The sequence below is a fragment of the Trachypithecus francoisi genome, unplaced genomic scaffold (assembly GCF_009764315.1).
Source record: "Trachypithecus francoisi isolate TF-2019V2 unplaced genomic scaffold, Tfra_2.0 Lachesis_group10, whole genome shotgun sequence".
Taxonomy (NCBI): domain Eukaryota; kingdom Metazoa; phylum Chordata; class Mammalia; order Primates; family Cercopithecidae; genus Trachypithecus; species Trachypithecus francoisi.
The window spans coordinates 51,877,908-51,896,371 of NW_022681455.1; the positions used below are offsets into that span (position 1 = coordinate 51,877,908).

Genomic DNA, 18,464 nt, shown 5'->3' on the forward strand with positions numbered 1-18,464 from the left:
AAGAAAATGTTCAAGGAATAGATTAAGGAAAACTAAAGGTTTTGATATTTTCTATTTGTTCTTCAGTAAGTCATCATTCAAACCTATGTTGGAAGCCCCCTACTAACTTAGACAGCTGAGACAGATCTACACCTCCATGCTTCTGTGCTCTGTGCAAATGCATGTAGATGTCAGTACACCTTTCATTAAACCAAATCAACTAAAGGAAGAGGAACGGACATAAAGAGAGTCATAAAGGAGAGTGGTGAAGTAACACACCTGTGGTAGGCTGTGTAGTCGATAAGAAGCTGAGGCAGTTGAGTTGGATGGGAGATTACACCTGTTAAATCAAGTTTAGCCTAAAGCTGCCTCCTTACATATTTTAAGTCTGGCTTAAAGGCTTCTCCGTATGTAGTGAATTGTAATGTAACTGGATATGTAAACAGGCTGTAAACTACTCTTGTACCCATCACAGAGTTTCAGCCAATCAAAGGCTGAACCAATCTGGCCATTTCTGTACCGCATTCCTGTTTTCTGTATATCACTTTCCTTTTTCTGTCCATAAATCTTCCACCACATAGCTGCACTAGAGTCTCTTTGAGCCTACTGTGGCTCAGGAGGCTGCCCGATTTGCAAATGGTTCTTTGCTCAATTAAACTCTGTTAAATTTAATTTGTCTAAGGTTTTTCTTTTAAAATACCCTTCCCTCAGCTCCCTGAGGTCAGTGTGAGGGTGAAGGAAAACACAAATTGTGAACCAAGCTCTTGATCCTCTTTGTAGTACATGAAAAGCAACCTGGGGTGAAGGCAGGGATAGAGGCAGGACGTTTTATCTGAGGAGCAAGAGAGAGTCATGGGGCTTCCAGGATAGCCTCGGCCCCAGAAGTTCTTTCCCATATTACCAGAACGCTGGAATCTTAGAGACACATTTGTTTTTTGAGGGGTTGATTTTCCCATTTTTCTCCAGGAGCATTTAGAAGTCAGCAATTTGGGAACCACTCTACCTAAGGTATGTGCCTCTATTTCCTCACTACAGGTGATCTTGCTAAATGTAAACCCTATTCACAAAATGTGTGCCATCACAGGATTTTGCCCACTTCTCTTTTCCACAGGATTTAGTAAGAAAAAAAAAAAAAAAATGATGTGGTGAGGATTGGAATTATCAATACCTCAACTTATGGGAGGAAACTCTGCTCTAGACACCCGTCCCCATAGATTTCTCAAGAAGGAGGTGCCACACACTACTTCCTGCCCTATGATATACTGAGGAGAGAGGGAAGGGGACTGGTGTGTCAGTTTCAGAGTTTTGATTCAGGACTACAGCCATGTCCCCTGAGCAAACACCCCAAGGCATTCAGCCTCACTATGCCAACAGCAATCATTCCTGCTGATCCATCACACGTTCACTGATTATGCTGTCAATATGAATGAATGAGAGCGGCTGGGATTTAATCAGCATTCTATTCAATCCACCATGCCTCCATCCATTCATTCGCTCACTCGGTCACTCCTCTAACAAATATACAAAGAACTTCTACTCTTCTGGAGCTTCCCTGGACACAAGGAGAACAAAGATGAGAAGGCCCTATTGGTGTCAATAATATTCTGGAAGACAGCAGAGAAGTGCCTGCCATTTGCACTGCTGACCACAGCCCAGCCAGCCTGGGCACAGTGCAGAACATTCACCACCTCCGTGCACGGGCTTTACAGACACCATCTCTCCACACACTACTGCTGCCTGAAAAATGCAGTCAGATGGGTTGTCTGTCATTAAGCCTGACAAAAACCCAGCACAATCTAGGTAAGAGCAATGTTTTTTATCCAGACACTAAATTGCAAGCAGGTGACGTTATCATGTAAATAAAGAGGCAAACAGATGGTTTCAAACAAGATCCAGGGCTTTCAGAGCATTGTCGATGTTACAAATGAAGAAAAGCAAGGATAAGTCATTAGACACAGAGCGGGCCCTGCAGTGCACAGCAGCCCAACAAACAGAATCCTGGCCTGGATAATGCAGCCAAAACAAAAGGCAGTCACTTACTGCTTGAAATTGTTTGTTAATCAAATACCACTAATTTCCAAATTTCTCTGGGATATGCTCTAAGAAACATATATTCATACTTTTTCCTTAAAATATACTTTGCAATGGTGTCATCTGTGTATATCACCATGACCCTTAATAACACCACTTTCGAAAGGCTCTGTTTTATTTCCTCCCACATGTGTAAATAGGAACAGTGTAATGAACTAGACAGACTCAAGGAATTCAGAGGCCTAGATTTGACTCTACCGTCTCTGTGATCCCTGAGCTTCTTTCTTGGACATGCCCTCTTGCGATCATTTCCCTCAACTGTAAAATGTGAAAACAAAAAATGTGGCAGAGGCCATTAACTGCTTCCCAGTATTTATTCTATCCTTACTTAGCAATAAGAACTCCAATTTTTAGCTGAATAGATTGTCACCTAACCAAAAGACTACATTTCCCAGCTTCCTTTCCAGGTAGAATTGGCCATGTGGCTAAGTTTACACCATTAAGATGTAAACAGAAGTGTCATGTGAGAAGTAAAAGAAGAATCCTTTCTCCTGTCTACTGCCTGGAATGTGGCTGCAATGGCTGGTGCTCCAGCACACTGATGGATCACACAGTGAATTTGGAAATAGAAAAGATACTGGAGGACAAAAAGGTAGAAGGGGTCCAAGTCCCTGACACCATGGAATAGATTTTTGTGTAAGAGAGATATAAACTGACATATCTATCAACCTCATACTGTAATAATAATTTTTAATAAAAATAATTTTCAGGTTTTTGTTATTCACAGAAGACTTAATCTGCCTAATACCTGGATACCTAAACTCCTAATTCCTAATACCTGGACACTAAAACTGCCAGAATTGTTGTGAGTATTCAATTAGGTGTGAGAACTCTTTGTACTCAAAGGGCTTCCCTGAATCCTCAGCATATAAGCTGCTCTGTGAATAAAAGTGTTGCATGATCAAACATGCTGGAGAACAGCCCATACTATATCCCCCTCCAAAAGTTATATAACCCATACTGTCATATAAAAGCCTTTGAAAAAAAAAAGAAACAAAAAAAAGTATTTATCTGTGCTCAGTCCAAAATGTTTCAAATTTGTTTGACTTATTTATTTTTCCATGTGTTGCTTATAAGGAGCTAGTTTCAGGGGAAACACTTTGAGAAATCCTAGGTAAATTTCTTACTAGTTACAGTTAATATCTAAATTGTTGCTTTCAGCCTTCAAATATGAATTGTAATTGAATTTACTTCTATGCCAGTCCAGGTCCAGTTCCCACAGTATATGCTTTCATCACTCTCTGAATGTTTCCTATAATATAGCACATTTGTTAGTCATATTCATTTTTAACTACATGCAATTATATTTCTATCTCCCCCACTAGGCAGTAAGTTCCAGGTGGGTCTTGAAACTGTTTTGCTCATCATTTTATTTTTAATATGAGGCAAAGTGGCACATAATAAGTTATGCACCCAGTAAACAGTTGCTCAATAAATGCATGATTTCTGAACTCTGTTTTCATATCACACATGCAAACAGCAGTGATGGAATAAATGTAAATCCATTTTGGCTTTGCAAGGGGTTTTAATCTCTTTTAGCTCTCTTGGATGGCATTTGGACCAGTAGCTCCACCAGTGCCTATGTATATACTCTTAATGAAGTGAACATTAGAATGTCCCTTCTAAGTATCATTATTTAGTAGACATAAGAAATCCTGAGTAACATTGACCTAAAAATAAAAATAGGAGATTTTGAATGTACTTGCAGATAAAGAAAACCTCAGAATTCTCAGCCAAACCCATTATTGGGCTCAACTGGTCTGGATATCCAAGATAGATCACTTATACAGCTGGAAGCTGAGATTGGCTCTTGGCTACAGCTTATCTCCATCTGGGGCTGCCAAGCAGTGCTACAAAAACGACCTTTTCATGTGATTTGGATTTCCATAGCCTAAGGGGTGTGTTCTCAAAGGAAACACCCCAATGGCAAATGAGACTTCCAGGCAAAAGGATCTTCTAATGCAAGTGTTCTTGTGACCTAGGCTTCAAAATCCCAGAACATTATTTTATTAATACAGTCTATATCAGTCCATCTAGTCACAAAGGCCAGCCCAGATTCCAGAGGAGGGCAGGAAGCCCCATGTCTCCATGAAGGAGCAGCAAGCATTTATAGGAAGGAACAAAATTTATGGCAGCCCTTTTTGGAGAATGTCTGCAATAATGACATGGAAATTATGATACCTATTAGAATCGGTGCTAGGTGCTGTTACTCAACCTTCTAACAGAGGAGCTTATCACATTTTATTTTAATATTTATTTATTTAATATTTTGACAACCATATCAATATAACTGATTTCTTTTATAATTCTACTTTATTTGATGTATCAAAAAATTATTTAGAGAATGGGTCTAGGCTTTATCAGACTGCCAAAGGGATCTAGGACACACAAAATGTTGAGAACTCTTGAGCTGCTTAATGGTGTGGTAACCCAAGGGTCAGCAATGAGCCAACTATGCCGTTCGTGCCCCTGCTGGCCTGCTGTACCTATAAAGACCTTGTCACTTCAGCAAAGTTCTTATCTCTAAACCTCTGCACATCAGGAGACTCCAAAAGCTCCCTCAAGGGAGTATAATCAACTCAAGAAATGGCAACTGGACCTAAACCATTGATTGAGAAATCATGAATTATTTAATTTTACATTCCAAAAAATATCCACATGGCAAACAGACCATAAAGAGAAAAAGAAGTAATTCAATGAGAACATGTGAAAAAAGCCCTGCTCTGCATTAAAAACTCCCACGGGCAGCTGCTCCTTGCTTGGCTTGCACTTCCCAACCCCAACCAGGGGGTTAAAATACATATGCAATCACTCAGGTTCCCTTCTTTTGTAAGAAAGGCCTCTGTAACACTCCTCAAAGAATATTAATTCCATGAGACAAAGTTCTTGGGGCAATAAAACTAGGTAAATTATGTTTATGCATTTTAATCAGGGGAAATTTTCATTAACCCTCAGCAAACTTGTTGCAGTGCAAATCATAGAATATGGGGTTGGCACAAACTTTAATGGTGATTTCTTAGTAGGGTGACCCACTCATTCTGGTTTGCCTCAGACTTTCCAGGTTTTATCACTGAGAGTCCTATGTCCCAGGAAACCCTCAGTCCTGGGTAAACCAGGATAGCAGGTCATTCCCTTTACCAATGATTTTAAAGATATTAGTTCCTGATATCAATGTCCCCAGATAAATATTAAAACCTATGGATGCCACTCTCAGTATTCCAGAGCTGAAAGTAATTAAACAATGAGCTCTGATAGAGTAATGTTGCCTGTTTTAAATAATATGGACTTCAATTCTTACTTCCAGAATTGAATTCATTCTAAGAGTTATACACAATCTCCTAAATTTTAAAACAAAATATATTTTGTATTGTGTTGTGTTTTTGTAATACTCTACTTTTAGGAAAGGACAGTGATTCAGTGATTTTGTTTTTTTTGTTTGTTTGTTTGTTGTTGTTGTTGTTGTTTTTGAGACGGAGTCTCTGTCTGTCACCCAGGCTGGAGTGTCATGGCAAGATCTCAGCTCACTGCAAGCTCTGCCTCCTGGGATCAAGTGATTCTCATACCTCAGCCTCCCAAGTAGCCGGAATTACAGGTACATGCCACCACGCCAGGTTAATTTTTGTATTTTTGCTAGAGATAGAGTTTTGCCACGTTGGCCAGGCTGGTCTCAAACTCCTGACCTCAAGTGATCCGCCTGCCTTGGACTCTCAAAGTGCTGGGATTACAGGCATGAGCCACCGTGCCTGACTGACAGCGATTTCTTAAATGACATAACCTATTCTGTTTTCCAAATCAAGCTGATTGAGCTATACACATTAACCAGTTTGGTGGAACTGAACCTATTACTTGAGCCTATTAATTTAGAACACTTGGCAGTATTGTAACCAGAAAGTGACCAGAGACAACCTGGCTGCCACCTTAAAAGTCTGCTCATGGGCAGTAATGGCTTTTAATTTTAACAAAGATATGTGTATCATTGAAGACACTGATATAATCCAGATGTGTGAAACTATAAAACAAGCAAGAGATGTTACAGTAGGTTTTGCATTTAATTAGTGGGAGCCTGCACAGAGGATATAGTTTATTCTCAAGCAATTTCCAAATTACCATCCTCCTTGTACTCCTTGGAACATTTACTGTTAACCACCTCCATCATCTTGGTGTTGCTCCTTTCTTGCCTTGCCTTCTACTGTCCTGGTTCTGATTTCATGACGACTCATTCTACGACATCTCTTCCTGCCACTTAAATTAGCATTTCCCTAAGATGCTGACTTCTACCCAATCCTTATATCTCTCTGCAATAGCTCTCATATGAGTCCTAATCCGCATTCAATACTCAAGACCTCCTTAGTCAATTCTGAGGATTACCAAATTGCAATCCAGATTCTCAATTGGCCTTCCTTTCAATCTTCTGGTCCATATTTCCTGTTACCATCTAGGCATCTGCACATGAACCTGAGCATATGTCTATAATGGAATTTATTATCCTCCCTGCTAAACCTACTCCTTTACATGCATCCCCTACTTCTACTGATGGTACCCCCACGCATTCACCTGTGTGCAAAAGTTCTGGTCATCTTTTCAGACTCATTTTTCTTTATTTTTTTTTTTTGCAATCAATAAATTGCTAAGCCCTATCAATTCTGCTTTCGCATCAAGTTTATGACACTTATTATATTTTTCCATAGCAGCTATCATTGCATTTACTGCTACTATATAGCTTGTAATTTGTATTGTTATGGCCAAAGTATACTTAAAATCCTGGGGAAAGTAATGCATAGTTTCTTTAAGAAATAGTTGTAAACTGCTGCTGAAAGTTTGTACAGGTTGCGTAAGGAAAGAAGTTGCTATAGTAGCAAAAAAAAAAAAAAAAAAAAAAAATTAACACCTATTGCAACTGAAGGAAAGCATCATAGGTGTTTTACAGAAATACCTGCTAGAATTCTCACAGACTACAACAGAAGGTGCCCAATAGGGTCACACCTCTGGAAGACTGACACGGAGTATTTGAAATCATAAAAGCAGTTATTCTCTAGGTGGGAGTAGGTACCAAAATAAAATGCCAGTCTCTCATATATTTCATGCTTGCCAATTACCCCCAGCCCATGATCTTTACATCCTGGGGACGTGCACCCCTCCTAGAAAATGACTACGATCCATGACGCTCACACTAATAGACCATGACAATGAGTGTGTTTCTCAGGTGAGTGAAAACAAGAAAAGGTTTATAAAAGCCCTCTATTAGAGTAAAACTCGAATTAGTTCCAGCAAGTTAGCAAGCCATAAAGAGTGTCAAGGTCTACATGACTTTGGATCCCAAAAGTAGATACTAAGTGAGTTCTAATTAGCCCAGAAACAAATGCCATGATTGAATCAAGCAGAGATGGACAAATTAAGATTAGAAAAAGAATCTCAACCTATTTCAATATATTTATATTTTTTATGTTTATTTTGTCACAGGGAAAATGTACTGTTATTTTAATCAAAATTTCATTTTTATGAAGAAAAGCATATATAGTTGGGGGAAAAATTCTTTCTAATTCCAACTCCTAATTGTCCACCCTGGCAAAAGCACTGTATCACAGGTCTTGATCAGAAAGTTTAGGGGACTGCTGCTATTCATTTCGGAGCATCCATTTGAATCACGGTCATTGCAACTAGAAGGAACTCCCTAACCTCCAAGTGTTTGATCTCAAAATTCAATTCTATTTTAGGAACAAAACAAATAAAGCAATAGTAGTCCCTCTAATAAATTTTAGAGGTCAACTTAAAACACTGGGTTGAAGCATGGGGACTAAAATTTCACTCAGCTTTGGTATAAAACATAATATAAGTTTGGGCAATAATCTTAACATATTTCATAGCATTTTACAATTTATAAAACACTTGCATTATCATGGTTCATTTTAGTTGGATTAGAAAGCCACTACGTTTCCTACCAACTCAACAATTGTATGTGTCTATAATTTACGTATATATTAATATTTATAAGTAAATCCACCTCAAAATAAAACAAATAAATTACTAGGTAATCAGTTCATCAAGGGACTCCATATAGCAAAGCATTTTATGCTTAGACTGCTTTAAATTGTAAGTTTCTATAGTATATTTTTAAACAATTTGGTATATGAAAAGTTTATTTACATTCATCATTTCAAAAATAAACTGCTTAGGAATGTTGGTGAGAACACCTGCTCTGTGGAGTCTGAAATCCTGGTCCTTCCTTCTAGTGGTGAGGACATGACTTTGACATCCTTAAAGCAAGGTTCACTAAGGTCTATGATAAAATTGCCTAAAAGGAAGGAGAAATAGACAGTTTCCAAATATCCTTTCATCTTTGACTTCAGATTTTTTTATTTATGTATTTTTATTTGAAAATAATGTCGATTTAAAATTTTAGGTCAAAAGTAGCTTAAAGAACAGCTTTTCCATCCACTTTCTAAACAAGGTCAAAGGAAAGTTCAACTGTTGTCTCCCTGGATCTTTAATGTGTGCCCTGAAAGAAAATGATCAAAATATGTTTCCTCCATGTCTTTCCTCATCCCACCACATCCCTCTCTTCTAAGAAGAGGCTCTGGTCACACATGTAAACATTTGACCACAAGTTGCAGTCCAACAACTATCATCCATTCTCACTGCAAAGTGAGCAGTTCCAAACTGGGGGCCCAATTATGTTTGGAGAGTTGACAAATACCACTTTCAAGCAGAGAAGAGGTGGTATAATTAACACGAAGCATTACAGGTAAAAATAAAATAAAATAAAGAAACTAAAAACCCTTTGAACAGTCTGTCTCCTGGTGTTCTGTAATTTCTGATTCATGCAAGCCAACAGAATCTAAATAAAGTCTGTCCAGACAGGGAAGACAGCACAAATTTAGCAGGCTCTAAAGCACCTTTTGAATTAAGTCAAGTACATCTGCTTTTAATTACATACATGCATATATACTTATACACATAAACACATACACAGAGGCAGATTAAAGACAGCTGCAAATTCTTAGGTATTCCTCCCATTGAGAGGTGGAACCTAATTCTCCTCTCCTAAATCTAGGCGAACCTCAGGACCTTGCTTGACCAAGAAATTTATGGCCATGATATTCTGAGCTTGCCAGAGCCAGCTCAGAAGGCACGTGGCTTCCAAATAGGTCTCTGGGACCACTTACTTTTGGAACACCCTTTCTTAGGCTATTTCTTGGAATCCAGCCATCATGTTGTGAGGAAGCCCAAGCAGCCCCATAATTAAACCCATGAGGAGAGGAACTGAGGCCTCTTAGTTGATTGTCCTGAGCTCCCAGCCAATAATCAGCATCAAGGCCCAGCCATATGAGTGACCCATCTTAAAGGCATCTAAAGGCAGCCAAGGTTAGCCTTTCAATGACCACAGTCCAGCCACTATCTAACTACAACGCATGGAAGAACCCAAATTAGAACATCTCGGCCTAGCCCTTCCCCACAAAATTGTAAGCAAAATAAAATATGTGTTTTATGTTGTTAGGTTTCTGGGTGGTATGTCAGGTGATGATACAGTTTCAGAACACCCACTCGACTTGTCACCATTCTGATGTCACATATTACAAAAAGGACCCCAGTAATTGAAGTCTAAATTTCTTCCCCTCCCACTTGCTAATCCAGAATAAATGGGGCGGCGGTCTTTAGTGCTTTTATGTCCCATCCAAATGGTACAAGACCAAAATTTGAGAACTGCACAAGCTATAGAAACATCACCAATATTTGTTTGGTTTCTAAATGGTGTTGTAGACCTACATCTTTGCTATAATTCAGTATGAAATACTGAATTACATGTAAGCTCAGATAAGAAAAAGGTGAATGAAGTCAATAGTTCTATAATCACAACATTTTATAGAAGTTTCTCCCTTCAAAAATTACTTTCTGATTTATGATCATACTGCTTCATATCACCAACCTATTACGATGTTTTGCAACTTAACAAGGAGGTGCATTACATATTGCCCTCTTTGAACATCACATGAGTTTGACAAGCTTCTCTGGCATTTAAGGTACTGAATATTAAAAATCAGAACAAACAGAAGAGTTATTATAAAAGAAAAACAGTGCTCTCCCATTCATGGCTTCAAATAAGGACAGTTCAAAGTAATATAGAGAATGTAACAGTGAATTCTACCACACACATAAACACACAAAGATGCTGAGGCTACATAATATCATATCTGCACCCTTTAAAACAGAATCCTGAGAAAGCACTGGAGGCATCTTACACAAATCCACTCGGGTCAGTTTAGGACAAGGCATAGAGCAGAAACTAGAGCGATCCTTTTGCCGTTTGACAGAAGGTTTGAGATTTGCAGAGTAAGGCAGAACTTGTTCCTACTACTTAAGAAGTTGAGAATGCATTCAGGCCAATTTTTCTAATATTTAGAAAGCAAAGACAGTCAGATACACTTATTTGTTGAAGCAAAGTTATCATGAACTTAAACTACAAGAGCAAATTCTTAGTGATTACCTCAGCTTACTCTATATAATACCACAGAGAAGAATTTACAGCTCTTTCAAAATCCAATGTCCATAAAGATAGAACGCCTTGAAGGAAAATGATACCATACTTAAGATAGTGATATCTTTTATTAGTACAGTAAAGTCCTATTTTTATGGAATAGGATGGGTCTGAGGTCATTCCATAAAATTGATTTCCCAGAAAATGGAAATAGGCAATTTACTCTAAGAATTTTATTGAAAAATTATGCTATTCTATTTGAATAATGATGGGAATGTTCTACACGTTTCCTTTATTAATGAATTAAAATACACAAAACACCATAAAATTATATTAGAGGTTCAAAAGTATCACTTAAATCTTTTTTACCAGTCACTTTCATTTTGTAAAATCAGCAGTTCCATTAAAATCGTATTATGTAAAAATGGGTTTTTACTGTAATAATAGTTATTACCTATTTAGCTCCCAAGGATGTTGTGAAAATTAAATAATAAGCCATTGGAAAGCAAATACAAAGCGTTGCTAATACCAGAGGCCAAGAGGGGCAGCCAGATGGAAAAATGAAGGAAAGGAGCACCTGATACATTACAAATCACAGCTTTCATCTGTAATTCCATTACCGCCAAAACTCTATGCGATGGTCATGTGCACTGATGTTATCTCATTTCATCTTTCTTAACATTATGATATATTAATTATAGCCCTAATGTTATAAATAAGGGTCAGAAAGGTTTACAGCTTGTCCAATGTCACACTGTTGTAAATGTCAGAAGCCAAATGTGAACCCCAGGTTTATCCTAGTTGACAGCTCATCCTATACCCTGAAGGATCCCCAGTATGCCCTTGTGTCTCATAATTGCCCCTCTAATTCTTACCTCATCTTTCAAAATTCACTTCAAATGCCTCTTCTTCCATGAAGCCACCTTTACCCCAGAGACACTATGACTCTAAACACATTCAGTATTTATTATGGCTATTTGCTGTATTATTGTGCATTGTGTGTTTTATTAACCCAGTTAAATCCCTAGCTGTTTGAGGTCACAGTTATATGGTACTTGACACTGGGTTCCCAGATTGTGAGCACCTGGAACTGTGCCTTGAATACAGTGAATGTTTGGTAAATATTTGCTAAAGTGAACTGGAAAGGGGGTGTTCATTTGAATTACAACTACATTTGCTACCAGATGCAAAGCAAATGCGTTTACTAATGGTTCATTGCATTAGAATGTTTCTAATGCAATGGTTCATTGCATTGCATACCTCTTTGGGAAGTATCTCCAGTTTTTCCAAGCATGTGTGATAAGATTAAATGCCTCAAGTAGTGTATCTGACGTACAGTAGATACTCAACAAATAGTAGTTTTTTATTTTATTTTTGTTTTATTTCAAATTAAGGGAAGTTAAGGGAAGAATGTGGATGGTAAAGAGAGGGGCATAAATTCAGTATAATATATAGCCTAATTTGGAGATATCAGAGCAGGTATGGATGGTAAGTTTTTCTTGAAAAAAGAAAGATACAATGAAGAATTAGAACTCCTGATTTAAATTCTCTGATTTCCTGCCCAGCTTCTTTACTTACTAGCTGGGTAAAACTTCAGCAGGTTACCCTCTCTGCATCCTAGATTTTTCATCTGTAAAAACAGGGATAATAACAGAATCCACCTATAGAGTAGTTATGAGAATTATATGAAAAGAAAAATCCTTGTAAAATACTTAGCATAGTGCATGTCACACACCAAGCACTCAGGTTATAGTTGCTACTATCGCCATCATTACTATCATCATAAAAATCATTTCATAATTCTTAGGAATCTGTTCAAAGGAGAAGACATTATTTTCCACAGACTGTAAAATCTTAGAGTGGTATGTGTCAATCCTGTCAAACCCAAAGATTTATTTCTGCTATTGAATTATGGATGGGAGCAATGAGTTCATGCACTTCATCCAAACGATGCTTACTGAACGTCTACTTTGCGCCACAGTCAGGTGGACAAATTTATTTGATTTAAAGAAGGCTAGGAATGAAAGAAACAAGGGGAGCCAGGAAAAGGTGAAGAGTTCAGAGAGAGACAAAACCACAAGCAGAAAACAAAGTTAGATTCAATCCAGAGACCCATCAGAGGTCAAAATATCAGTCTGTCAAAAATCAGAAGGGAAGAGTAAGGCAGAGCAGCTCCTGCATAAGACCCCAATCTGAATGGTACAATGGATTCAATTGCTCATCAATCACAGGTCATTTGTTGGAGATAGAAGAGGGGTTATTAGAAAATAGGAGAGGGGCAATGAGCAGGAGAGGGGCAATGAGCAAGGATTTTATTTTTTGTATACTACATATCTGTTTTTCACTCACCTGTCTTTTCATGTGAAAGCGAGAAATAATGAAAAATAACCGTGTATGTTTTAAAAATCTTAACTTTGGCCGGGCGCGGTGGCTCAAGCCTGTAATCCCAGCACTTTGGGAGGCCGAGACGGGTGGATCGCGAGGTCAGGAGATCGAGACCATCCTGGCTAACACGGCGAAACCCCGTCTCTACTAAAAAATACAAAAAACTAGCCGGGCGAGTTGGCGGGCGCCTGTAGTCCCAGCTACTTGGGAGGCTGAGGCAGGAGAATGGCGTAAACCCAGGAGGCGGAGCTTGCAGTGAGCTGAGATCCGGCCACTGCACTCCAGCCTGGGCGACAGAGCGAGACTCCGTCTAAAAAAAAAAAAAAAAAAAAAAATCTTAACTTTTCTGATTCTCACAATAACACTGAAAGGTCAACTGGAAAGTCCTCTCTACATCCAATGTCTGTGCCCCACCTCCTTTCCCCCACCCAGCATTGATTTGTGCTATTTAAGAGCAGTGTCACGGAGAATTCAGGCCCATACTATGATATTATGAGCTGACCATAGACAAAGGAATGAAGGATAGTGGAGAAAGCCAGGGATCCCGGGACCCAGGGCACACAGTGGACACAGTTAACTGCAGGGCCAAGCAAGATGGCCAAGATGGCTCCTTGCTTGGCATAAAAACCCCAAAGGATACTAAAAGCTTGGCAACCTTCAAAAGCTTCTCTTGCTTCCTGCATGGGGTGGGGGAAGCCGCTTGCTTAGTAGGAAAAAACCATAGCCCAGGGCGAATCCGCTGGCTAGATTAATCAAAGACATGGCTGAGACAGAACAGATTTTTCCTTTTCACATAGGAATGACTCATGAGCTTGTTTATTCAAAAATGACATCCTCCATGGAAGAGAAGTGGTTGATGGGGAAGCGGGATGATAATAATAATAATTGACGTTTGTACTGGTCAGCCCACTCACGCCTGGCCCTTGTGTCTCTGGGCAGAGTCACACAAACACACCACCAATGGGAAGAAGGTGGCCTGTATATCTTGTTTCATTTTTCCTTCGTTCTGCCACACAAATAAAGCAAAGAATACAGTGATCCTCTTATTTTACTCGTAGTCATTTTAGAAAGGGAACGTGCTTTATTGGTTCAAGATGAGGACTGGAGGAAAGACTGCTTGGGTTCAGATTCTGACTCTGCCTAATTGCAAACCATGGGACCCCAACCAAGTGACTTAATTGCCATAGGCCTCTGCTTCTCCATCTGTAAAAATGGGGATAATAATGTTACTTATTTCATAAGGTTATTGTAAGGATTAAATTAGTTGGTACATGGAAAACAGTTCCCGGCACATTGTTAGTTCTCAGTAAATGTTTGACATTATCATTATTATTACTTCACAGATGGTTAAATGTTCTTCCATTACGGATCTTCTTTTATTCACTATTATCTTAAGAGGTTCAAATTAAACCATAAATGTAATTAGGTCTTTGGGGGAAAATATAATTGTCCTATGAAAAACATTTCCTTCTCAGGCTAGGGAGATATTCTGGAACTTTTGAAAACTCTCTTTTAAATAAGAAGAATTTTGTAAGTATGACTGTGTGTTTCTATATATCTAAGAAATCATCTTTTTAAAAATATATGTGTATACTGGAAGATAGGTCTAGATAGATAGATGAATAGATACATAGATAGATATTTTTCTATTTGATTAACCTACTTCTCTGCAATTTTGAAAATTCATAGCAACCGAAGAGCTTGACATTCTTCCTCAGTCCTGTATTTCAAAATTCACAAAGGCAAACCATCAGAACACGTTAATAAATTGTTCTCTTCCATACCCTCTGTGTCTTTCCAACTTAAGGATACTAGAACCTGTAAATCCATTCTCTGACCTGTAAATCCATTCTCTGACACATGAAGAAAACTAACCAGCTAATGGATTATTTTAACTTCTTTCAGCATTACAAGTACTTATTCCACTTTTAATGAAGATATGCTAGGTTAATTTTGGGGGATTTCACTGGTCTATGAAATTGCTCTCCTACATTAACCCCCCAAAAAAGAGGAAGAATGAAACAACATAAGTGCCTACTTATTTCCATACTCGTTACTGTGTTGTACAATATAAATGAAACATAATAAGATCTGGCTGGGTTCAGCCTGTCTGTGATTCATCTCCTGGGTTGTCTTACTCACTGGGTAAAATGAGAACGTCATCCCCAGGGCCTGGAAGGGTATTGTTGTATCCTCCCCAGCCTTCTTCAACACCTTGCCATGTTTCGGGGAGGGACCATTTTAAAGTTGATTCAGGTGCAGAGGTAGAAGCTAGAAAATAAAAAAAAAATTTTTGAAAATCTAATTCATTGTGATAACTTCCCAATTCTATCCTTATTTTAGGATGCTAGTGGTATTTTCACCTCCCAAAGAAGCTGTCTTTTAACATTTTATAAGTTTCTGTACAAATATTTATCAGCTAAAAAGCAAGTAATTGTTCAATCCTTAGATTACCTTCACTTCTGAAAAAAATCCAACTTTTATGATTATACATTTGTGTTTTGCCTTATAATAAATATGGCATGCTTATCATGAAATATTTAGAAAATGCAAATAAAGAAAGGTAATAATTGCCTATAATCTCACTACCTTGCAATAACTACCTTTTATTTCTATTTCCTTCCAGAATTTCTCAGAATTTTTACATAATTGAGATTATATCAAACCCTGTTCTTATTTTTTACACCCAGTTTGAATTTTGCTTAGCTTAGCCTATTTTCCTATGCATTTCATCATATTATTTAAATGCCTTGTAAACATAATTTTAGTGGCTACATATATTTTTAAAATCCATAATTTACTTAATTACTATTGTCTGACATTAGACTCCTTTTACTTTGTTAAATTGTAAATAATGCAGTGTTAACTGTCTCTATGCAAATCTCTCAATAATCCTGGTTATCTTCTTCAAATACATTCCTCAATGGAATGACCGAGTCAAAGGTTATGTTCTTCCCACAGCTATCCCTACATATTAAAGGCAGGGTAATAATCTAAAAACTTCTCAGGGCAGTAACTGACAGGCAGATCATACATTCAAACCAGTTTCTATTGATTTTGCCTTTGATGATCAAATGGCATTTTCTATTCAACCATTCTACTAGTATCTCCATCGCATAATTGAAATGTAAATCTAATAATTTCCAGTGGGGACTGTCCAATATCACATCACGCACAACACCATGCTGAACCATATCTACTTGTTCTTTCCTGGGACATGATTACTGGTGCAGAGTCAGAAGGGCAGAGAAATTGCCTCAAAAGGGTAGAATGAAAAGGCCTCCTCTTGTGAGGGGAGGGAAGGAATCACGTCCATGATTTGCTAATTTTACAACACAAATAGTGAGCACCTTCTCTATCAGACCTGCCCTTAAAAAGCAGGGATACAAAAAGAAATAAAATATGTCACCCTTGCCTCCAAGGAACTGATAGTGTTATGTCAGTATTAAGAGGATAAAAACTCTATACAGGCACTGAGGGGAGTTCTTTTTAATTGTACCTGATAATGAAAGGAAGCAAGATTTTGCCAGGAGAAGCTTCCTGAGGGAAGTAGAATCTCAGCTGCATTTTAAAGGCTTAGAAGTTATTCAGGTAAAGGGGAGGTTGTGATGAGTGTATGGCAAGAGGGTTGCAATGCAGACAGAAGGATGAGCATGAGCAGAGGCAAAAAATGGGAAGTCAACTGGAGGAATGACAAGAAATTTGGTGTTGCTGAACCACAGGACTAGAAGAGAGGTAAGTGACAAGGTTGGTAAAATAGACAGAGGCCAGAGTATGAAGGATGACAAAGGTGGAGAGGCCAGAGTCTTCCAACCCATTAAGGGCATTATTAAGAAGTGGATGAATACAGTTTGTTCCACAGGGCATTTGGGGTATCTTTGTGGTCTCCAGGTGGAGCTATATAGCAAGCAGTGGAAAAATATGAATTGGAAGGATGGGAAGAGCTCTGAGCCCAAAGATGAATTTGGCATCATCGGCCTATGAGCTATATTTGAAACTCTGAGGGTGGTTATAACAGCTCCAGAGGATTTCAAGGTGAAAAGGGAAAATGCCTGATGCCAGAAACATGAGGAACACTTAGTTATTTTTTCTACCAGACCCAATTCCTCAGTAGTCATGGTTTTAGTAGAGCTCCAGGATAACCTAAAAGTATATAGATTGTGGTCAAGCAGAAACCATAGGCAATTTAATTAGTACAAAATATACCACACACCTTGGGAATAAGGCAATGTCTTGGAATAAGGGTCACTCAGTAAGAGGCTTTATAAATATTTCGTAAACTCCAATACTGTAATACCTTTCTAAGTTTTCTCCCAATGTTGCCTTCTTCCCAATATTAGACCCAAAATACCCAGTTGGGGGTTGAGTAGGGGTATTTGTGAGGGTGACCCCTAGCTTGCCCCACAAAGTCCAGATAAAATGTCTCTGATGCCTCATTTCCAGTGATATTTCAAACAGGCAATGATTGTTCTCTAAAACCTCATGCCAAGCTTCAGGAATCTTTAGTTACTCCAACTTTATATCACAGATGATGGAAACAAATATTCTGTACTTTTTTCACCTTTACTCTTGCTTACAAGAGGGCTGACCCAGTCTTTAGTTGGACAAATTAGGCCTTCAGGTAGCTATTCTAATGAAGGAATGTTATTATGCACAAATTTAATTATTCTATACCATCCTGCCTTAAGATAAGAACACTAACGGATAAGAAAACACGTTTCAGTCTCCTGTCAGAGTTATCAGATTTCTATACAACTAATATTAGGATTCTATATGACTACTATTGACAATCAAATTTGTGGAGAGAAAAAGAAGCCTACAAGAGTTAAAGAAGCATCAGTCAGAGATCTACTGGGAGAATCAGAAGAGAGGAAGGTCTTGGGATTCTAAGTAATACAGCATCTCCAGAGAGCACAAGTGACCTTGTTAATAGTAGAGCTCTGGTAAGAGAGAGAATTAGAAGTGACTGTTAAGCTTAGCAATCAGGGCATGGGTGATCCAGATGACAGTAGTCCCAGTTGAGTGATTCAGATGGAAACCACATCACGGTGGATTGAGGAATGCACTGGAGTTAAGGAAGGAAAGATGGGTCAGATCATCCAAAAAGCTCACTGAGGAATGAACAGTCTTAAGAGTTGAGAATCACAGCCTTTGAGCTGTCTTCTGAATCTTTAGATAAATTAGACTAGTTTCAAAACTGCAGCCCATGAATTTTGGTCTGGACCAACATTCCTGATGAGGCCTCTCCTTGCTTCCCTGTACAAATTTGTCACTCAACAAGCAGCTAAGATTTTAGATGGTCTCGAGCCTGATATATGAGCCAAATGTTACCCTCCACACCTTTGCTCTTCATCAACCCAGGTTTTCATGGCTCTGCATGAAGAGGAGGCTAGGCTTTTGAGAAGTTTGCAGGACAGCGTCTGCTAATGGAAAGTTCAGTATCCACAAATTTGTTTTGTTTTGTTTTTAATTGGGAGGCACTGAACAGAAGAAGCCAGTAAGGAAAGAAAGGTTAACTACACAAGATAATGAGTTG

The 18,464-nt window shown here is 38.4% G+C and overlaps 1 protein-coding gene across 1 annotated transcript in view; it reads right to left on the reverse strand.

Annotated features, from left to right (window-relative positions):
- PKHD1 (PKHD1 ciliary IPT domain containing fibrocystin/polyductin) overlaps positions 1–18,464 on the reverse strand; it is a 477,374-nt gene that overhangs the window by 203,832 nt on the left and 255,078 nt on the right. The window contains 1 exon segment of the mRNA XM_033217424.1: positions 15,071–15,199. Coding sequence (XP_033073315.1) covers positions 15,071–15,199 — 129 coding nt within the window.